At 38.8% G+C, this 19,676-nt stretch overlaps 1 protein-coding gene across 1 annotated transcript in view; it reads right to left on the bottom strand.

Annotated features, from left to right (window-relative positions):
- Positions 1-3,682: 3,682 nt before the first annotated feature.
- TOMM7 (translocase of outer mitochondrial membrane 7) overlaps positions 3,683-19,676 on the bottom strand; it is a gene marked incomplete at its 5' end in the record, with an annotated part of 36,386 nt that continues 20,392 nt past the window's right edge. The window contains 3 exons of the mRNA XM_079711817.1: positions 3,683-3,917; positions 7,648-7,696; positions 15,039-15,123. Of these exons, the coding sequence (XP_079567943.1) occupies positions 3,902-3,917; positions 7,648-7,696; positions 15,039-15,123 (150 nt within the window). The 3' untranslated portion in view covers positions 3,683-3,901. The remainder of the gene's footprint in view (positions 3,918-7,647; positions 7,697-15,038; positions 15,124-19,676) is intronic.

The following is a 19,676-nucleotide window of genomic DNA, read 5'->3' as shown; positions in this document are numbered from 1 at the left end:
CAATGGAATATTACTCAGCCATAAAAAAGAATGAAATTTTGCCATTTGCAGCAACATGGATAGACCTAGAGATTATCATACTTAGTGAAGTAAGTCAGACAGAGAAAGACAACTATCATATGATATCACTTACATGGGGAGTCTAAAAAGATGATACAAATGAACTTATTTACAAAACAGAAAAGGACTCACAGACTTTCAAAGCAAATTTACCGTTGCCAAAGGGGAAAGGTGGTGGGATGAGGGATAAATTAGGAGTTTGGGATTAACAGATACACACTACTATATATAAAATAGATAAACAAGGACCTACTGTATAGCACAGAGAAACTATATTCAATATCTTGTTATAACCTATAATGGAAAAGAATTCAAAAAATATATATATGTATACTGAATCACTTTGCTGTATACCTGAAACTAACACAATATTGTAATCAACTATACTTCAATTTTTAAAAAATAAAATTAAAAAAGAATGGAGAGATACGACTGGTGTAGGGTTTGCTGTTTTACATAAGGATCAGAGAAGCCATCTCTATCAAGATGGCATTTGGGCAGAGAATAGAATAAAGCCATGCATATGGATATCTGGGAAAAAGAGTTCCAGGAGAGAAAACAACTAACTCAGACTCCAAAGTGAGAACATGCCTGGCCTTTTTGAAGGACAAGAGATCAAAACAGCAAGAGTGCAAATGAACATGGATGAAGAATCCTAGGCGAGGAAGAGATCAAAGGCACATAAAACCAGATTACAGTTTTGTAGGTCATAGAAAGGATTGGGGCATTTACCCTCAGTGAAATAGGAAACCACTGGAAAGTTTTGATTAGGGTGTGAGGAGATCTTGCTTTTAAAAGGATGTGGAAAAGACTTTAATGCATATGGGAAAGCAAGAGGGCTACTGCAAGTCTAGGACAGTATTCTCAAATCTGAGTTGTATCCGTCACCTACAGGACTTTCTAAAAGAGATTGATCACACAAAAAGAAGTTCACAAATGTTCACAGCAGCTTTATTTATAACAGCTAAAAACTGGGAACAACTCACATGTCCTCTAAGTACATCCATACCATGGACTACTCAGCAATAAAAAGGAATAAACTGGATAAATAAACACAACCTCAATTGATCTACAGAGAATTATGGTGAGTTAAAAAAGCCAATCCCAAAAGGTTACTTCCTGTATGATTCCATTTATATAACTTTTTTAAAGTTAATTTATTTATTTTTGGCTGTGTTGGGTCTTCCCTGCTGCGCACCGGCCCTCTCTAGTTGCGGTGAGCGGGGTCCACTCTTCGTTGCGGTGCGCAGATCTCATTGCGGTGGCCTCTCCTGTTGCGGAGCATGGGCCCCAGGCACGCGGACTTCAGCAGTCGTGGCTCCTGGCCTCCAAGAGCGCAGGCTCAGCAGCTGTGGCACATGGGCCCAGCTTTTCCGCGGCATGCAGGATCCTCCCAGACCAGGGATCGAACCCGCGTCCCCTACATTGGCAGGCAGACTCTCAACCGCTGCGCCACGAGGGAAGCCCTATATAACTTTCTTGAAATGAGAAAATCATAGGTGGACAACAGATTACTAGTTGCCAGGGGTTAGGGACAGGGATGGGGTGTGAGGGAGGAAGGTTGGCTATTAAAAGGGCAACCTGAGGGATCCTTGAGGTGATGGAAAAGTTCTGACTGTATCAAGGTCAATATCCTGATATTGTATAAAGACTTACAAGATGCTACCATTGGAGGAGACTAGGTAAAGTTTACAGGGATCTTTCTGTATGGGTTCTTACAGTGCATTCAACTCTACAACTAACTCAAAACGACAAGTTTAATTCAAAACAATGGCTGAAGTAATTAAATCACACACACAGACCATTGGGGCTCATCCCCAGTTTCTGATTCAAGAAGACCTCAACACATGCATTGCTAACAAGCTTCTAGGTGATGCTAGTCTGGGATCAGCTATGACAGCCACTGGTTTAGCGAGTAACACATTGGGCAAATATTATTCCTATTTTGTGGAAGAAACTCAAGTCTATAGAGTAAGTGACTTCTCTACCAAGGGTAGTAGGAACTAAGCGGCAGGGCCAGGATTCAAATCAGGTCCTATCAGCTCAGAGTTTGCCTAAGCAAAATCAAGGTCAGAAATAATCTTATTTTTAAGGACTCTCTAGTACCTAGCACAGAAGAGAGACCAATGCTTGCTAAACTGGACTGCACTGCCCTGAAACCTAAAATTCAATACAGTGTAGGAGCTTAGTTATAAACATTTCACAAACCTTCAGAGATACAGACATTAAAATGGTACTAGTCTCAGCTCTTATCCTATGCCTTGAACAAATGCTTAAACTCTGTTCCTTAGCTTCCTCAGATGTGAGAACAAGGAACTGGTCCCTTTCTACTTAATTCTAGCTTTCTTTCTTTAAAATCTTCTGGGGTCTTATAAACAGCTACAAGTTAGCTCCCGAAAGAAAAAAAAAGTTACATTTCCTATCCATGTTAGTATTTTATCAAAGTGGACACTTGCCATAGCTTTATTTCAATTTCTGGAAACTCTTAAGTGAAAAAGAAAAATGAGCACTAAAATACTAACTAAACAGAAATTCACTGACAACACGTTTAGTGAAAGGATGAGGGCGTGGGGGGAAAAAGGCCACAATCTTAAGCAATTCTATGGGGATTTAAAAGCTGCTCAGAGCTTTTAGTAAAATCATACGTGCCCCGATTCACGGAAATGTTAAAGCAATTACATTAAGTGCATACCAAAAATGGTTTCCCTGCAGTTAGCTCTCCGGAATTCCACTTTAAAAGCCCCTTATGCAATAAGCCTCCACAATAGTCTTGTCTCCTTGTCTCCTAGGCAAAGGTAACAAAACTTGAGGAAAGTCTTAAATAGCTAGGACGGTTTTACATTAGAAATAAGATATTTCTGGTAATGACAGCTCCAGTTACCGGAGATTACATTCATGATCATTCTCTAACACTGGATGTTAGAAACACTCAATCCAATGGGCACCTCCCAAACCCTGTCATACCTTGTTTCAGGCCTACTTTCCTATAATTAATTACAATTCCCAAAACTAAGTAAATAGATCTATTTTGTTAGAATTACAAAAAAAGCTAAGTTTAAAGAGGGGTGGGGGCTTCAAATACAGATAAAGGTCCCAGGAAACCAGGATGCAGAACTGAAAACTAATTCCATTAAATGCCTTTTCTTCTATTAGAAAATAGGAAGTGTTACTATTCTGCGTAGCTCACTATGGGCTCTTGCCCAGCCACCTCTAGCTTTCTAACAGTACTGAGGGAAATCTTAGACTCACGTTTAACTCACAAATCATACACACAACTCGCCAATGCCACTCCCATTCCCTACCAACACAGCCAAAGAACCCTATTTCTTTTCATGAGAATGTTACTCCGATGCAGTACAGGAAGTAAGGACTCAGTTTGTCACAGAGAGCTGTCTCTACTTTTACTACTTCAGAACATCTCAGAAGGAGTTATTAATTCACTGCAAAGGGAAACTGGAATCCATTTGTTAAGCAAATGGACAGGAATTAACTTGGAAATTTTCTTATTTTTTTAAAGTAGCATCTAGGCACATACATAGATTCCCTGTTTTCAAAAAGTACCAAAAGGCTAAATTTTTACCTAACAGTCCTATCATGTTCAATTCAAGAAGGACTCAAGACATAACATTGTTAAAAAAACATTTATTTTAATACAGTCTATCATAAATAAGTCAGTAGAGGTTCCACTCTGCCACAGACGCATCTGAGAAGTAAGAGCCCTGTGCCATCCAACTGGTGAACGTCTGAACGATGTCCCATCTCTTATCCCAGCCAGAGTGCACACCTTCCATGTTGTTCCTCTGCATTGATTGCTTCCAAAACCAGATGACCAAATAGTCCTTTATCCCCAAAGTAAGCTAAAATGTTTGTGAAGAGGAAAAATAAATTAAACCCCAAAGTAAAAACTTCTTAAACATAGCTTAAGAATTAGAAGATTTTATACATTTATGTTTGTGTTTACTCATCTATCAAATTCAGTTAACAGAGGGATCAATCTCATTGGGCAAAAAAAAAACAAACAGAGAGACCTATTAAAAGAAATATAGTTTTATTACTTTTTATTGTAGTTACCTATTATAAGCAAAAAGGAAAACATAAATTGAGGTCAATCAAAATATTGATATGAAGGATTGATGAACCCAGAAAATAAAGTTATATCATTATTAGATCCAGAAAAGAGACAAGAGGTGTTTTACTTCTAAGTCCTGTTGATTAAAAATGTAGTTTCTAGTAGTATGTCAACTTAAATAAAATTGCATTACAAAATGACAACCTGAGCATTCTGTTGATTTTTAGAAATTATTTTCCCTCTACATATAAAGCAAACCAACATACATCTATTCCCAGTTTTCAAAAGTGTATTAAAATCTCACAATGAACCCCAAGTATTTTTGCATACAGTTAAGATATGAAAACAAATTATTCATTTATCGAAGTCTCTTCCTCATTGGTAATGAGCATAAAGAGAAAAGAAAATCTTCCTTGGCTTTATAAAGATAATGGGAACAATCATTCTCTCAGTTACTTAGTATTCATATATTTTGCCTAAATAATGTTTTACTAAGATATTGCCCCTTATTCATTAAATTCTGCATTTTAAATAAGGCATTCATATCAACCAACCATGTACAATGCACCATCCTGAGTGAAAGAGGAGGACACTAAGACAAATGGGGACCTAATCCCAAGGAATCTAACAACTTAACAAGGGAAACAGACCAGTAAATCATGAACCATATTATCGCCACAAGTGTTATATAAATAAGTTTATATATAAACAATAAACTTTATATTGCTAAATAAGTTTTATATTAATAAAACATTTACATTACTGAAAAGCCTGGCAGATACAAGTCTACTCCTTTCAGGGTACAGACCAGGTAACCCAGGAAGACCTCTCAGTCAAGTCTCCCCAGTGCAAGCAGCACAGTATATGAAATTCTGTAACAGGATAACTCTTATCAGCACTCCTCAATTCCTTCCTGAATCACAAATATCCCTGGAAAGAAATCAGAAAATGTCCCTAATGACAGAAAAGAATGATCATCAGCACCAGCAATGACAGGAGCACTGAGATGACAATAAGGTGAAGAAATAAAAAGCAGGGGGGTGGCTGCTTCATCCAGTCTGCAACTTTGAAGGGTCAACTCTTGGTGGGATAACTGAAGCCAGTAAAACAAAAGGGTACATCTAGCACCACCTCTGGATCCTGGATCACCTGGGGCTCAAAAAACACTATTTCTCAGGATGCAGGTCTAGTCTAAAAACTGTACAGGAGGAAATGCTGTATCAGTTCCTGTTCCAAGACCACCAAGAGGTTAGGATCATTTAATTAAGTTAATTCAACATTTAAAAAGTGTTGCCAAAGTAGTTGGCAGCTACTTTAGGTACTTGCAGGACAACATAGAATGCAAATAAGCAACAAGCATAATACAAAGCAAAGAATGACAGACACAAAAGAATACTACAGGAACACAAAAAATGGTGCAATTTCAGTTAGGAGAAGGGGGAAAAGATTTAGGGAAGAGGTGACATTTGAGATTGGGCTTTTCTAGACAAGTGAAAACTGAAAGGAAGAAGCATTCCAGGCTGCGGGAGAATAAGCATACAAAGGCATGAAAAAATACAGCTTATTCTGGGATTAGCATGCAGTGTCATTGTAGCTAGAGCTAGTTCTCACAGGAGAAAGAAGTGGGGTAAATGAGGTGACATCGAAAAGATTAAAAATTATTATTAATAGTTTACTGCTCAAACATTACTTGTCAAGCACTGTAATACTTTACACACAATATTCTTATTCAATCCTCATCGCAATCTTATAAAGTAGATAGTATGCCCAACTTATAAAAGAGAAAACTTATCTTAGAAAGGTTAATGGCCTCTTGGGAAGAAGTATTTGATGGTAACTTTCAGGGCTTGGAAAATGTTCACACAGCTTGACCAGGTAGTCCCATCTCTGATAATGTTTCCTAAGGTACTGTTTCCCTAAGGAAATAACTCGTCTGAGGTCAATCGGCTACTCAGTAGCAGATATATTGCCTGAAACCCCATTTCACAAAAAAGAAAACTGATAGTTCAAAGAGTAAAGGCTAAAAAAAAGGAGCTTGGTGGGGACCTTTGAAAGCAGTTTTAAGAAGCTGCACCATAAAAGCTTAAAGAAAGAGAAAAGTGAAGAAAGGAAGCAGTAAGTGAAGACCATTTACTGAAGAATTTTATCAGGGAAAAGAGAGTAACAGCACAAATGGACACAAAGAGGGCACACATGGCAATAACCCTTAAGAAGGAAAAACCCTTGCTTTGAGAAAGGAGAGACTGGCAAGTCAGAGAAGATGGAGGAAATTCATATCAGATGGCACTGTGCTAAGTAACAGGTCATATTACCTAGGGAGGCCACATGACCCAGTGGAAAGTGCGTAAGCCTTGGAGACAGACATACTCTACCACCTACCGACTGTGTGATCAGCTCTGAAGGACTGAAGTGACAATTAGAGATACTGCACATAAAGCACTTAAAACAGTGGCTGACACACTGTAAATGACTGTTAGTAACATGACTATTATTATTTCTGCTCATTCTAGAAAAGAGTGGCTTAGATTAGAAGTCTGAAGAAGCTGAAGACCTAGAATAGCCAGTGAAAAGTCTGTTAGGACAATCAAGAAATGTCTTAAGACAGAGGGTAAAGCTGAAATCCCACAGCACCTGTGCAGGGGTCCTAGTCATCATAGTGCCAGTCCTTTCTACAGAGCAATGCTGCCTGTTCCAGATTCTGCCTTCACACATACACATATACACACACACACGCATACATATGGCTTTCACAAGTATATACATACACACACACATATGTCTGAGTATATGAATATATATACTCTGTGTATCTGTGTGCGTTGTGTGTGTGGAAGTTTTCACAAGTGCTTATTCAACAACTACAAGGTTGTTTCAGAGAAAGGAATTTGACGATGCATTTTCAGAGTCACAAATGTTCATACACTTTGACAAGGAAATAAATCAAAACCTATGCACATAAAAATGTTTGTTATATTGTTATTTGAAATACTAAAAAACTGAAAAACCTAAGTGATCAACAACTAGAAAATATATGGGCTATCAACTCTAACATTGGGTGAAAAAAACAAAATTCTCTGTACTCTTGTTAGAATGACATAAAAGGCCGTATTTATATGAATAAGGATAAGACAGGAATACAGGTATTAAAAACAGTTCAGCTTTTAAAGTGGTAGGATAAGTTAGTTCTTTTCCTTTTAAAATATGCTTCATTATGGTTATAACGCCAAGGCAGTATATACTAAGCTGGCCAAAAAATTCATCTGGCTTTATCCATTCTTACGAAAAACCCGAACGAACTTTTTGGCCAACCCAATAAAAATTAGAAGGGGGAGAGAAAGTAGCTATCTGATAACGTAAATTAGACTGGTCTGCAAACTGCTGCAGTTTTCCAACAGCCCAAAACTACACTTGACTGATAAAGCTGTTACAATACCTACCACTATTTCTCTTTTGCTTGCCATGACTTAGTACTAATGTATGAATGTTTGCCCTGCAATGCTTATTTGTAAGAGCAGTACCTCAAAACAGTTGGTTCAGGCATTCCAGGATCTGCACCCCTCTTAAATCCTGAGGGAGATGGGGAGGGAAGAAAGAGAAAGAGAATAAAAACTAATTAAAACCCTAGCAGACAAAAAATTTACATCAAGACTTTTTCTTTTTAAATCAATCTAGGGTAGCTAGAATGATATCCAGATCTACCAGAATTACCTAGATTTACCTGCGCAACAGAACAGTCTTGAATCTTCACTAGAGTATGTGATTATGTGCAGAACTAATCAGTAGGGAAGACAAACTACCTTATTCCTATAATACACACAATTAGCACAGCAGCCCTTAGCACACACTCTTTCATTATTAGTCATTACCCACAAAAAAGATATCACAACAACCAAATCACACTGGATGAACTGCAGAGAGCACAAAGATTTTTTTTTAAACTATACTTTTTTAAAGAAACAATTGAAGATATCTTATTTTATCCCCTATGAACCACTCTTTTTATAAAGCAGCCAAAGACTGGTGATAGAAAGAGGGAAAAAAAATTCAAGTTATTTTTAATAAAATCAACACTCATTACAAATACGATTAAATAAAACTTTTACCTTTTAAAATATATCAATTAACTAGACAACATATATACTAATTTGCTGAAATAACTGATTAAAATTAGACTTGGCATTAAGAACTGTGGAGTATGAAATTTTACCCCATTTTCAAGACAACAAACTGGCCCACCAGTTTCACAGATGCTGGTAGAAGATACAAGATTCCAAGTCAGAAACAAGGACAGGATTTCCCTGGTGGCGCAGTGGTTAGGAATCTGCCTGCCAACGCAGGGGACACGGTTTCGATCCCTGGTCCGGGAAGATGCCACATGCCGCGACATGCCGGGGAGCAACTAAGCCCATGCACCACAACAAGAGAAGCCACGGCAATGAGAAGCCTGCGCACCGCAACAAAGAGTGTAGCCCCCGCTTGCCGCAACTAGAGAAAGCCCGCACGCAACAACGAAGACTCAACACAGCTAAAAGTAAATAAATAAAATTTTTAAAAAAAAATGTTAAGGGAGAAAGTTTAGTTATTAAGAAAAAAAAGAGAGAAAAGAAACAAGGACACTTTATTACTCCCAGCAACAGCTATAGTCAGAGTATTACCATTTAGGAGACGAACCCTGAGATTGGGGAACCAGAATCTTTCATAATGGGCAGTGAGCATGTCTCCCCTTTGCCCTGGAACTATTTTCCAAGGCTGTTCACCCTACAAACATCATTAAAGATATGGAACAAAGGGTGGTCACTGCCTCTGCTCAGCAGATTTGTAGAAATTCAAGATACTATGGAAAATTGTCTTCCAACAGGTAACTCATGAAAATCCTTTTGTTGGTAACTGTCCAAACACATGCTTTATCATCATGTCACTATCTGTCCGATTTTATAGCACTATATTCCCACTATACTCCCTGAAGCCCTAAAAGGTATGTTTGAACCTAAATTACACAAGAAATTCAATCTGCAGTTGCAGCTTTTAGTGAGAGCTAAGGTGGAGAAGTAAAGCATGGGAACTAGGTTAGACATGAAATTAAGTTTAGATACAGTGTAAGGAAAAAGACAATGATTAACAAGTAAGAAGCACAAAAAGATAGCCTTAACATCAATCTCCACCTGAGTTGGACACTAGGGTACCAAAAATCACCATAATGGTAGTCCTAGTAAAGAGAATATAGCTGGTGTGCACAAAAAAGAAAATGAGGTGGAAAAGGAAAGCATTATCTACTCTTCCGACCAAAACCCCTGATACACAGAGTATAACAACCAGCTACAGCTTTCTGGCAGTAGAAAAGGAATTTCAAAAAGGGGAGGAGGGAAAGGTATATGAAGACTTACAAAGCAACAAAGAAACCACAGGGTCTAAGGAATCAAGAGCAGACTAAAACAGAACCCATATACACAACAATGGAAAAAGGAGATGGCACAAAGACGGGGAAGCATCAAAGCCCCCATACCTTCCTTAGCTAAAAGAAGAGCTCCTCCCAGTGCTTGACTAGCCAAACTGGGCCGTTCTACCATTAAGTGAAAGCTGAGGTGGGGATGAGTCTGGAAGAAAGAGGGGAATAACAGCCTGTAAGAGCAGGGTGTCCCAATTACTTGCCCTAACCGTTGATACCTATACAAAGTCACTAAAATCTGGCAAAGTAATGCTTCTTTTAAAAATGCGTTCAAAATCAGGGAGGAGGGACTCCCCCGGCAGTCCACCCTACAATGCAGGGGACGCAGGTTCAATCCCTGGTCAGGGAACTAAGATCCCACATGCCGCAGGGCAACTAAGCCCGCGTGCCACAACTACTGAGCTCGCTGGCCTCAAATTACAGAGCCCACACGCTCTGGAACCCACGCGCCACAACTACAGAGCCCACGTGCCCTGGGAGCCTGCGCACCACAACTAGAGAAGAGAAAACCTGCACACCACAACTAGAGAGAAGCCCGCGCACTGCAACAAAAGATCCCACATGCCGCAACTATGACCCAACGCAGCCAAAAATAAATAAAATTAATAAAATAAATCTTTAAAAAAAAAATCTCCAATTGGAGAATATTAGGGAAAAAATAAGGGCGGAAAAGGATCTGTTTAAGTCCTGCATACTGAAGTATTTCCAAGTTATCAGTTGGCTTGCAACTCATGGGGAAATGGGAGCCAAAGCTACCTAGAGAATGTCCAGCACAGTCAAACACTCTGTCAAGACTAAGTGAATGTACTTTATCTTACACCAAAAAAAAAAAAAAAAAGGCAAAAAAACAAGAAGCAGCACCTAGTTAAAATCATAGGATTCTGAAATATGAACCTGAGTTTTAGAAAATGTCAAACTGACAGAGCTGAGACTCTTTCCTTTCCACAATACTGCCTGAATAGGGCAGATTAAAATTAAAAGACTATCCAAGGCTAGAAACAGGATAATAAAGTCCCAATGTGCAGCCCTAGGTGAAAATATTTGCCTGAGCACTTACAAATCTTTGCACTACAGCATAGTGGTGAAGAGTATGGGCCTTGATGCCCCAATGCTCGAGTTCATAACTCCCCCACGTGACAGCTGTGTGGCCTTCAGCAAGGAACAGAACTTTTCTATGCCTCGGTTTCCTCACCAGTAAACCCGCTACTCCTGGTGAGAACGCAGAGGCAACCAACAACTATTGTCTTAATCATGCCTCAAAGCAATGGCATACCCACGAGGTTCACCGGTCTCTTTCCACTTAGGCCCACCTGGAAATGTGAGGATAAACGCCCTGAAAACCTACGTAGTGCCAAAGAGTGAATTAGTTGTTTTCACATACGTCAGGTTGTCCTAACTCTCTCAGAAAAGTAGGTCACCTCTAGTTTACAGATGTAAAAACAGGACGGGAGACATTACGTGACTTGTTAAAGACCCCCCCCAACCCGAAAAAAAAAAAAAGGGCAGAACAAGAACTCGAACTCAGCTTAGACCGACCCCACTCGACAAGACAGCCTCAAAGGGCATGCGCGGCGTGCTCGCGTTTCTCTCTCCCGCCCCAAACCAAAAATGGAGTCTCAGCCTCCGCACCCGCTTCCCTCCCGACTCCTCCCAGGTTCTTCTCTCACTGACCCAGGTAAATCACGAGAGGAATAAAGCCCCAACGGATGGCAAACTGGCCTCCCTTGAAAAGCTGCTGCAGCCTCTGCTTGGCCTCTTTGCTCAGCTTCACCATGGCGACGGCCCGGGCACCACAGGGAAACTGCAGCAACCGCGTCGGGAATCCGAAAAAAAGGAAGGAGGTGCGCATGCGCCACACAGCCTTTACGGCAGGAGACGTGAGCGTCGCCAGCGGAGGTCGTAATTCGTCACCCTTCCACCTGCCTCTCCGCGGCCCCGCCTGTGGAAGGCGCATGCGTGGTTGAGCCTCCTCGTTCAAAGGCCCAAGTTCACTTTCGTCTATTTAGGAATCGCCCAGTTTCGCTGATTGCGGGATATCTGGGGGCACTGGTCTTGGGATTCCTTCTGCCCGGAACGCCATCTCTCTGCCCACAGCCTTACCCATTTTTTAAAGTGTATCTCCAAGTGTTCTTTACCTAACATAGAAGGGACATTAACTAAATTCAAAAGGACCAGGTTTTAGTCCCAACTCAGTTATTCTGACTTGCCGTTTAATCTTGGCCAAGTTATTTAACTTATCTCTGTATCCGTTTGCTGCTTCAAGCTGAAGGTTGAACTGCAAGGAAGGTTACAAACTGACGCCCAACAGAGCCCCTATCCATGTTTTCTTTGACTCCCAGGGTGTTTGGTTGTTTTATTTATTTATTTATTTTTTACATTTTAAATTACTTGCCAACATTTTAAAGTTTGGGAAAGTTCCCATGAAAATCTGGACTTTTTCAGAGAAGTTGGCGAATCTCATTGCAATCAACACCCATCTTGCCCTCGTTGGTTTAGAATTGCAGTGGTTCTCACCCCTGGCTGCACAACAGAATCAGTGAGGCATTGTAAGGGCTTACTCCTTGCTGGACCTACTGCTGCTGGGTACCAACTCCTACAAATTATCATTAGTTTGGGGGTGGGGCCTGGGCTTTGGTTTACCTTTGAAGTTCCCAACTTCTGATTCAGTAACTGCCTGGCCGCAGTTGGTGTTTGAGTTTTTGACCCCAGGTCGAGGACTTCTTTATTTCTAAGGCTGTAAGAGATTTCTAAGGCTTTGACCTTGATGCCTTTCCTGGCTCACTCTCAAGATACATCATATTTTCTTTTAAATTCCTTTTTTTTTTTTTTTAGTTTATTTGAGCAAAAATTTATTTAAATCGAGCAGTTCCAAACCAGAAATGCTCCGTCTTTTAAATTCTGAAGGTGCCCAATGGTACATAAAAATTTTCCCTAGCTTTCTGGATATTCCTGTGCTTAGCTCATCATCATGATAATAACAACCTGTCTACTCTGCCTGTGTTAAGTGTTTCAATACAAAAGTTAGTTTTAATCTTTAAAAGAATTTAAGCTTGCATTGCATTAAAGCTTATTTTACTAATTCTTGTAAGGGGTAAACTATATATATTATAGGCCTCATTTTACAGATAAGGAAACTCTCAACTTTTTATCCAAACAGTGAGGATGCATTTCTGTCAGTGGAGCTGAACAATGCCAATGTTATTTGCCTTTATCTAACATTCATGGAGCTACATGCTAGGCATTAGAGATATAAGATTTTTTTTTTAAGGCACTACCTTTAAGAATTTCATGTTTGGGAGGAAAAGACGTGCATAAACAAATGATTCCAATATATTGTGACTGTGCTAAGTCCCACGATAAAGTTATACACAAAATACAATGGGAAAGCAAATGGAGGACACCTTACAATGCCTGGAGGTGTCAAGGAACTTCTGAAGAAGCCAATGGTAGTCAAATTGGAAAAGAGGAAATAAATTTGAATCATGAAGGAGGTTAAATCAACAGGACTTGTTGGCCAAATGAATGTGGAGGGCAAATTCGAAAAAGGTGATCAAAGATGACTGCCCAGTTTTGAACTTGGGCAACTAAGTTAGTAGTTTCACTCCTCTGTCTCCGCAAAGTCTAAATTATATAGATTCACCTTCACAGTGATTCCTACACATAGGGTTGGGGATAGGCAACCTTATAATGGCTGGAAGTGCTACAAAACTTCAGTACTAAATTATTTTTTTAAGATTTTTTTTGATGTGGAGGGTCTTTATTGAATTTGTTACAATATTGCTTCTGTTTTATGTTTTGGTTTTTTGGCCCCAAAGCATGTGGGATCTTAGCTCCCCAACCAGGGATCAAACCCACACCCTCTGTGTTGGAAGGTGAAGTCTTAACCACTGGACCACCAGGGAAGTCCCTATTTTTAAATATATAAAATGCACACGCAAGAGTCTTCTCCTATTATAATAATAATTACCATATATTTGTTATTATGTGCCTAGAAAGAAATGTAGAGAAATATACTTCAAACTCTTTGTAGTAGTAATTATCTCAGGGGATGAGGGAGGAAATTATTGGAAATCTTCACTTTCCATGTATCTCTGTAATATGTTGATTTTTGTTCATATTACTTTTATTTTTTTTTAAAAAAAGGTAGATTTTAAAACAAAATAAAACTCTCTAAGGACTCCCTATTGCCTTTAGGATAAAAGATTAAAGATAAAGATATACTGCACAACCTACACGGTCCTTGAAGTCACCAGATTTTCTCTCATCTCTTCTCTTACCTCTGCCAGAAATGCCTTCCCACACCCCTTTCTTTTTTAAGGTCCATTCAAATATCTACTCCAGGATGTAATCTCCCTGACCTGTCCAGGGCAAGTTGAACACTTCCTCTGTGGTGCCCCGACTCTCAAGTTGATTTATCACTATTTATTAACATGACCATTTCCCCAAGTAGACTACAGGCACAAATCTCATATCCTCAACTACTGTATATTTAACACTTGTGGAATTGTTGAATGAATGTCGTCAGGAACTAACAGTCTTGGTTAATTATGCTACTTAATCAGCCACAGAACAGGTATCTAAAATGCTTATTTGTAAATTTTTGATTAGAGATATTCTTGGCAAAAGAACTGACATTCTTCTTCCTAGTGGGCAACTACACTCAGACAACCAATTAGAAATAACTAATACTTACTGGGTGCTTACTATATGCATGCACTGTGCTTGCTCACATGCCTTAACTCGTTGAATCCTCTCAACTCTGTGAGATGGGGACTGTATTAACAATCTTATTTTGAGAAAACTGAGGCACAGGGAAGTGAAGTAAATTTGCCCAAGTTCATAGAGCTGGTAAATGGTGGAAGTAGTGTCTAAACCCAGACGCTCTTACTCCAGAACTTGAATGTTAACCATGACACTAGACTGCGTTATAGAAGAGAAGTAAACACAGGACCAGAAGAAAAGAAATAGTATATTCTCAAAAAATATTTTCCTCATGCTGTGATAGATAAAAGAATTATTTCCATTGTACTGAAGCAACACATACGACTAGACCAAATGCTGGCCAGTGACCCAAAGGGATGCTGACTGGCTGAACCAACCAGACTCTCCCTAAATGAGATTTGAACTCAAGATAGAAATAACAATTTGACCAAAGCTGGTAAGATAGAGAGAATAGAAGACATGAAGCAGCAGAAGGCACAAGTAGGCAGAAACCGTGAAGTAGAGAATATTGAGTTATAATGATATAAAAGCCCTCAGGTAAAGAATAACATGCTTTCTGAGGTTTTTTGTTTTGTTTGTTTTTGTTTGTTTTTTGGCCTTGCCGTGGGGCTTATGGGATCTTAGTTCCCCGGTCAGGTATCAAACCCATGCCCCCTGCAGTGGAAGCGAGAAGTCCTAACCACTGAACCACCAGGGAAGTCACACATGCTTTCTGGTGATAGCGCAATAAGATAGTCCCACCTGGAGTTTCCTGTAGGCTGAACAATCTTCCATTCCTCAGCTTTATTCCAAAGTTGGTAAGCCTGGCCTTGCCATGGTTCCTGTTCTGTAACGTAGAACAAAGTGGAACTAATCAATTACATTATAACCCCCATGGTGTCAGCTAATTATAAAATAACAGAAGAGAGGTGAAGGCATGAAGGTGAGAAACTCAGGGGAAAAAATCAACTGTCAGGATTTCACCAGCAACATCCAGAGAAAAGATAATACTAACTCTGTCTTCTTAGGAAAAAAATACCTCTAGAGAGGGTTAGATGGTTGAACCCTTTAAGTTGTTAAGACGAAAGAAACCTACAGAAATATGGGTGGTAGACATTTCTGACAGCACAGCCAGGCTTCACAGAAAAACAGGAACCACTCCTTTAAATGTCTATTTCCACATCTGTAAAATGGAAAGGGAATAACTACTTGTTATGGACTGAATTCTGTCCCCCTCCCCCCAATTCATATGTTGAAGCCTCAACCCCCTGTGGAGGGATTTGGAGAAAGGGCCTTTAAGGAGGTAATTAAGATCAAATGAAGTCTTAAGAGTGGACCCTAATCTGATAGGGCCTGTTCTTATAAGAAAAGAAAGAGACACTAGAGCTCTCTGTCCTCGTGCACACAGAGGAAAGGCCATGTGAGGACACAGTGAGAAGAGAGCACCTTGATCCAGGACTTTGAGCCTCTAGAAGTGTGAGAAAACAAACTTCAGTTGTTCAAGCCACCCAGTCTGTGTTGTTGTGTTATGGCAGTCTGAGCAGACTAATATACCACCTAACAGGGTTGTGTGTAAGGAAAATTAAATCAGATCATGTTAATGTATTAATAAAAGTACCATGTATTGGGCACCTCCCTGTGCCAGGCCCTTCATGGACATCATCTCCAGTCCTCCAAAACTCCATGCTCTTTGCACCCCTCACACTGCTTGGTGTGTAGTTAGTTTGTTGAATTTTGAATCTGAACATCATGGTCTTATTAACACAACATTTATAAGCCATAATTGTTTTTATGCATTCACTCATTCTGGAGTATTGAGTACTGACAATGTCCAGCTCCTTGTGCTATGGATAATTATGTGTGGAGACCCATAAGAAAATGAGGTACAGTCTTCCACTTAGAGACTCTGTGATCTAGTTAGAGAGAGTACGACAAGTATATTAATAAGTTACTTGTCCATGCGACTAATCTTTGGAAAAACAATAACATCACATCAAGGTTAAACACAGGGACCCAGGGGCAGAAGCTCTGCATTTGAATCCTGGCTCTGTCACTTAGCTGTGTGATCATGGTCAAGTTATTTAACCTCTCTGAGTCTCTTTTCTCACCTGCAAAAGAAGATAACAATAATATCCACCTCAATCAGTTACTGTAAAGATGAAGAGATAATATGCTTGAAATATGGGGCTTAACTAAAAGACTTAGGCAAAGGTAAGCTATTTCTATTATTGTTTGTTGTTTGCGTCTTCATTCTTACTGGTTTCTGTTTCAAAGATCAATCTTTTTCAGAAGTTTTTTCTCTAGTTCTAAGGCTACCTATCAACAGCCTTCCAGGAACTGGCTGCACCTACTACATACAGAGCTACAGAGTGCACAAAGGACAGACTACTACAACCTGCGACAGAGTGTAAGCTCCTCAAGGAATAGAGTTTATACTTTGTGTCCATTAAATCTGAATACAATGCTGTGCCATGGAGGGAGACTAACATAAATCCATTGCTATAAAAAAAGAACATAGAGTTAGAAGTCACGTGGATCTGAGAGCAGACTTGTCAACCTTTGAATCCAACTCTGCCATTTCCCCAAAACAAGAACTGCAAGAACTAGTTGATAATATATCAGAAAAACTAGTTAATTCACCATGGTTACCAGGAAAACAGGGCCTATTTTCCAAAATGCAGCCAAATATATGCACCAAAATGAAAAAGAGGAGAAAAATTTAGCATGCATCTGGTTTTCCAGAAATGGTATATTAAAAATATATCAATATTCAAACACCATGTGCTTTCTTGAGTTTTTAACTCTTACTTTGTCCTCTTTTTTTTCTGCTAGGGTGTTTTGAGTGGATAGATAATTTCTTACTGCCATGATACATCTTGGGATTCTTAAGCATATCCAGCGAGCATATGCATGGAATACAATTTCTGCAAGGAAGAGTTAGCCAAAAAGTATCACTGGGACATCTACCAAGTGTAGGGTTCTGCCAGGAAAAGGGAGTTTCAGAAAACTGTCCTCAGCTCCTGCCTACAAGGATTTGGGAATCTTATTTGGGGACAGAGTGCCCATACCCTTGAAAGACAAGAGAGTATGGGATAAGAGCCAAATGTGTAGGGCAGACAATATACTGTTATAGAAATCTGGATGAGAGACAAGTCACAGAGGGCTGGATTGTTCAGGGGGAACATCACAGAACTGAGCCTGAGCTAGTTTCTGATGGCTGAGGAAGAGGGAGACAAGAATAAAGAAATGCCAGAAGGTGCAGGATTTGAAAAGAGAGAGTAAAACGATTTAGGTGGAACAGAAGCTCCAGGCAGGAAATAATGAGACCAAGTTATAAAAAGAACGTAAATGTCATGTTAAGAAATTTGGATTTTAGCCAAAGAGTAGCTAGAAAGCTACTGAATATTTTAGAGGAAAAAAAATTACAAGGTAAAAGCACTTTATTTTTAGGGTTTAATTTTTTCAGTTTTCTTAATTTTGTTGAAAAGGAAATAAATTCACATCGTGTAAATTTAAAAGGTACAAAAGGTACTCAGTGAAAGGTCTCCCTCTGCTTCTGTCCCCTGCTGCCCATTTTTATCCCTGGAAGCAAATCAATGTTACCGATTTCCTATATATTCTTCCAAAGATATCTATGCATATGGTTTGCAAATGGAATACAGTCAGATTTACTTACCTTAAAAATGTAATTTAAAGATTATTTTATATGAATACATAAAAAGATTTCTCATTACCTTTTTAAAAAATAGATGGATTGGTACAAAAGAGCATAATTCTATTTCTTTTACACTTTGCTGCTCAGATCTTCTCCTTGGAGGCAACCCAATGTCTCTAGTTTCATATACATCCTTCCAGAGATATTCTACGCATATGGAAACAAATAAACACAAACTCACACATCCTCCTCACCCCTTTAAAAATATACCAATAGGATGCATAATATACACTATCTCACCTTCTTTCTTTATTTTAAAATATTTCTTAGAAACCCAAATAAAGTCTTTACTTAAATTAATGGTATTGTACCAATCTCAACTTTCTGGTTTTAACAATGGATTATGGTTATGTATATCTTATCACTGGGGGAAGCTGGGTGAAGAGAGAGTTCCTGACCCACAGGAACTGCCTGTACAATTTTTGGAACTTCTTGGAAGTCTTAAAATATGTCAAAATAAAAAGTATTAAGAATATTTCTTAGCAATTATTTCAGATCAGTACATAAATAGCTTCCCTTTTTATAGATGCATAGTCATACTTTTCATGAATAAAATATTTAACTTGTCCCCTATGAAGCCAAGTATCTCAGATTTCCTTTAAATTCCTGAAAATGAATAACAGTGTCGAACCGTGTGTACTCAAACTTTGACTCGATGGTTAAGAGTGGGCTAGGTACCAAACTATGTAACCACAATAAAGACTGTAGTGGGAAATCAGGGGCTGGGAAATCAGGAGCACCCAGTTCTCATCCTGGTCTTCTGCTCACTAATGTTTGACTTGGTGTAGGTCACTTAACCCTCCTGTTTTGGCTCTCTCATCTGCAACATTGGGATTACCTGCCTTGGTTACCTTTCAATTATCTTGAGGGTTAGACAAGATGATAGATGGAACATGACTTACTTAAGTTGAATCCACTATAAAAATAAAAGTTAGGCATGTATGACTATCACCTATATCAGAATCCTCTACCTACAATCAGAAATAGGAGTTATCTCCACAGACATAAAGAACAGATTTGTGGCTGTCAAGGGGAAGTGGGGGTGGGGAAGGGATGGAGTGGGAGTTTGGGGTTAGCAGATGCAAAGTATTATATATAGAATGGATAAACAACAATGTTGTTGTTTATCTATTGAGAACTATACTCAATATTTTGTAATAACCTATATGGGAAAAGAATCTGAAAAAGAATAAATAAATAAATAAATAAATAAATATACACACACACATATATATTATATATATAATACATAATATATATATAAAGCTGAATCTCTTTACTGTACACCTGAAACTAACACATTTTAAATCAACTATACTTCAATAAAAAATAATTTTTTTAAAAGACAAAAGAAAAGAATATAAAAAATGCATATATGTAAAATGAAATCACTTTGCTATAGAGCAGAAATTAACACACATTGTAAATCAACTATACTTCAGTAAAAAAAAAAAAAAAAAAAGAAATAGGAGTTATCTCATGGCAGATTTAGTCTCCCTTTGAGTGCCAAAGAAAGCTGCATCTTACCCCATGTTATTTTTGATTTAAAATAAAATTATTTCCTGAGCGCTTCTGTTTTCTAATCCAGTCACTAATGACTGTCAGAAGGGGTGCCACACAGTAATAATGATAAATAAAACATTTGCATTTAATAGCCATTCTGCCTCACTTCAAAGCACAGTTTA

The sequence above is a fragment of the Hyperoodon ampullatus genome, assembly GCF_949752795.1.
Source record: "Hyperoodon ampullatus genome assembly, chromosome: 9".
Taxonomy (NCBI): domain Eukaryota; kingdom Metazoa; phylum Chordata; class Mammalia; order Artiodactyla; family Ziphiidae; genus Hyperoodon; species Hyperoodon ampullatus.
This window is presented reverse-complemented; position numbering and strand designations above follow the sequence as displayed.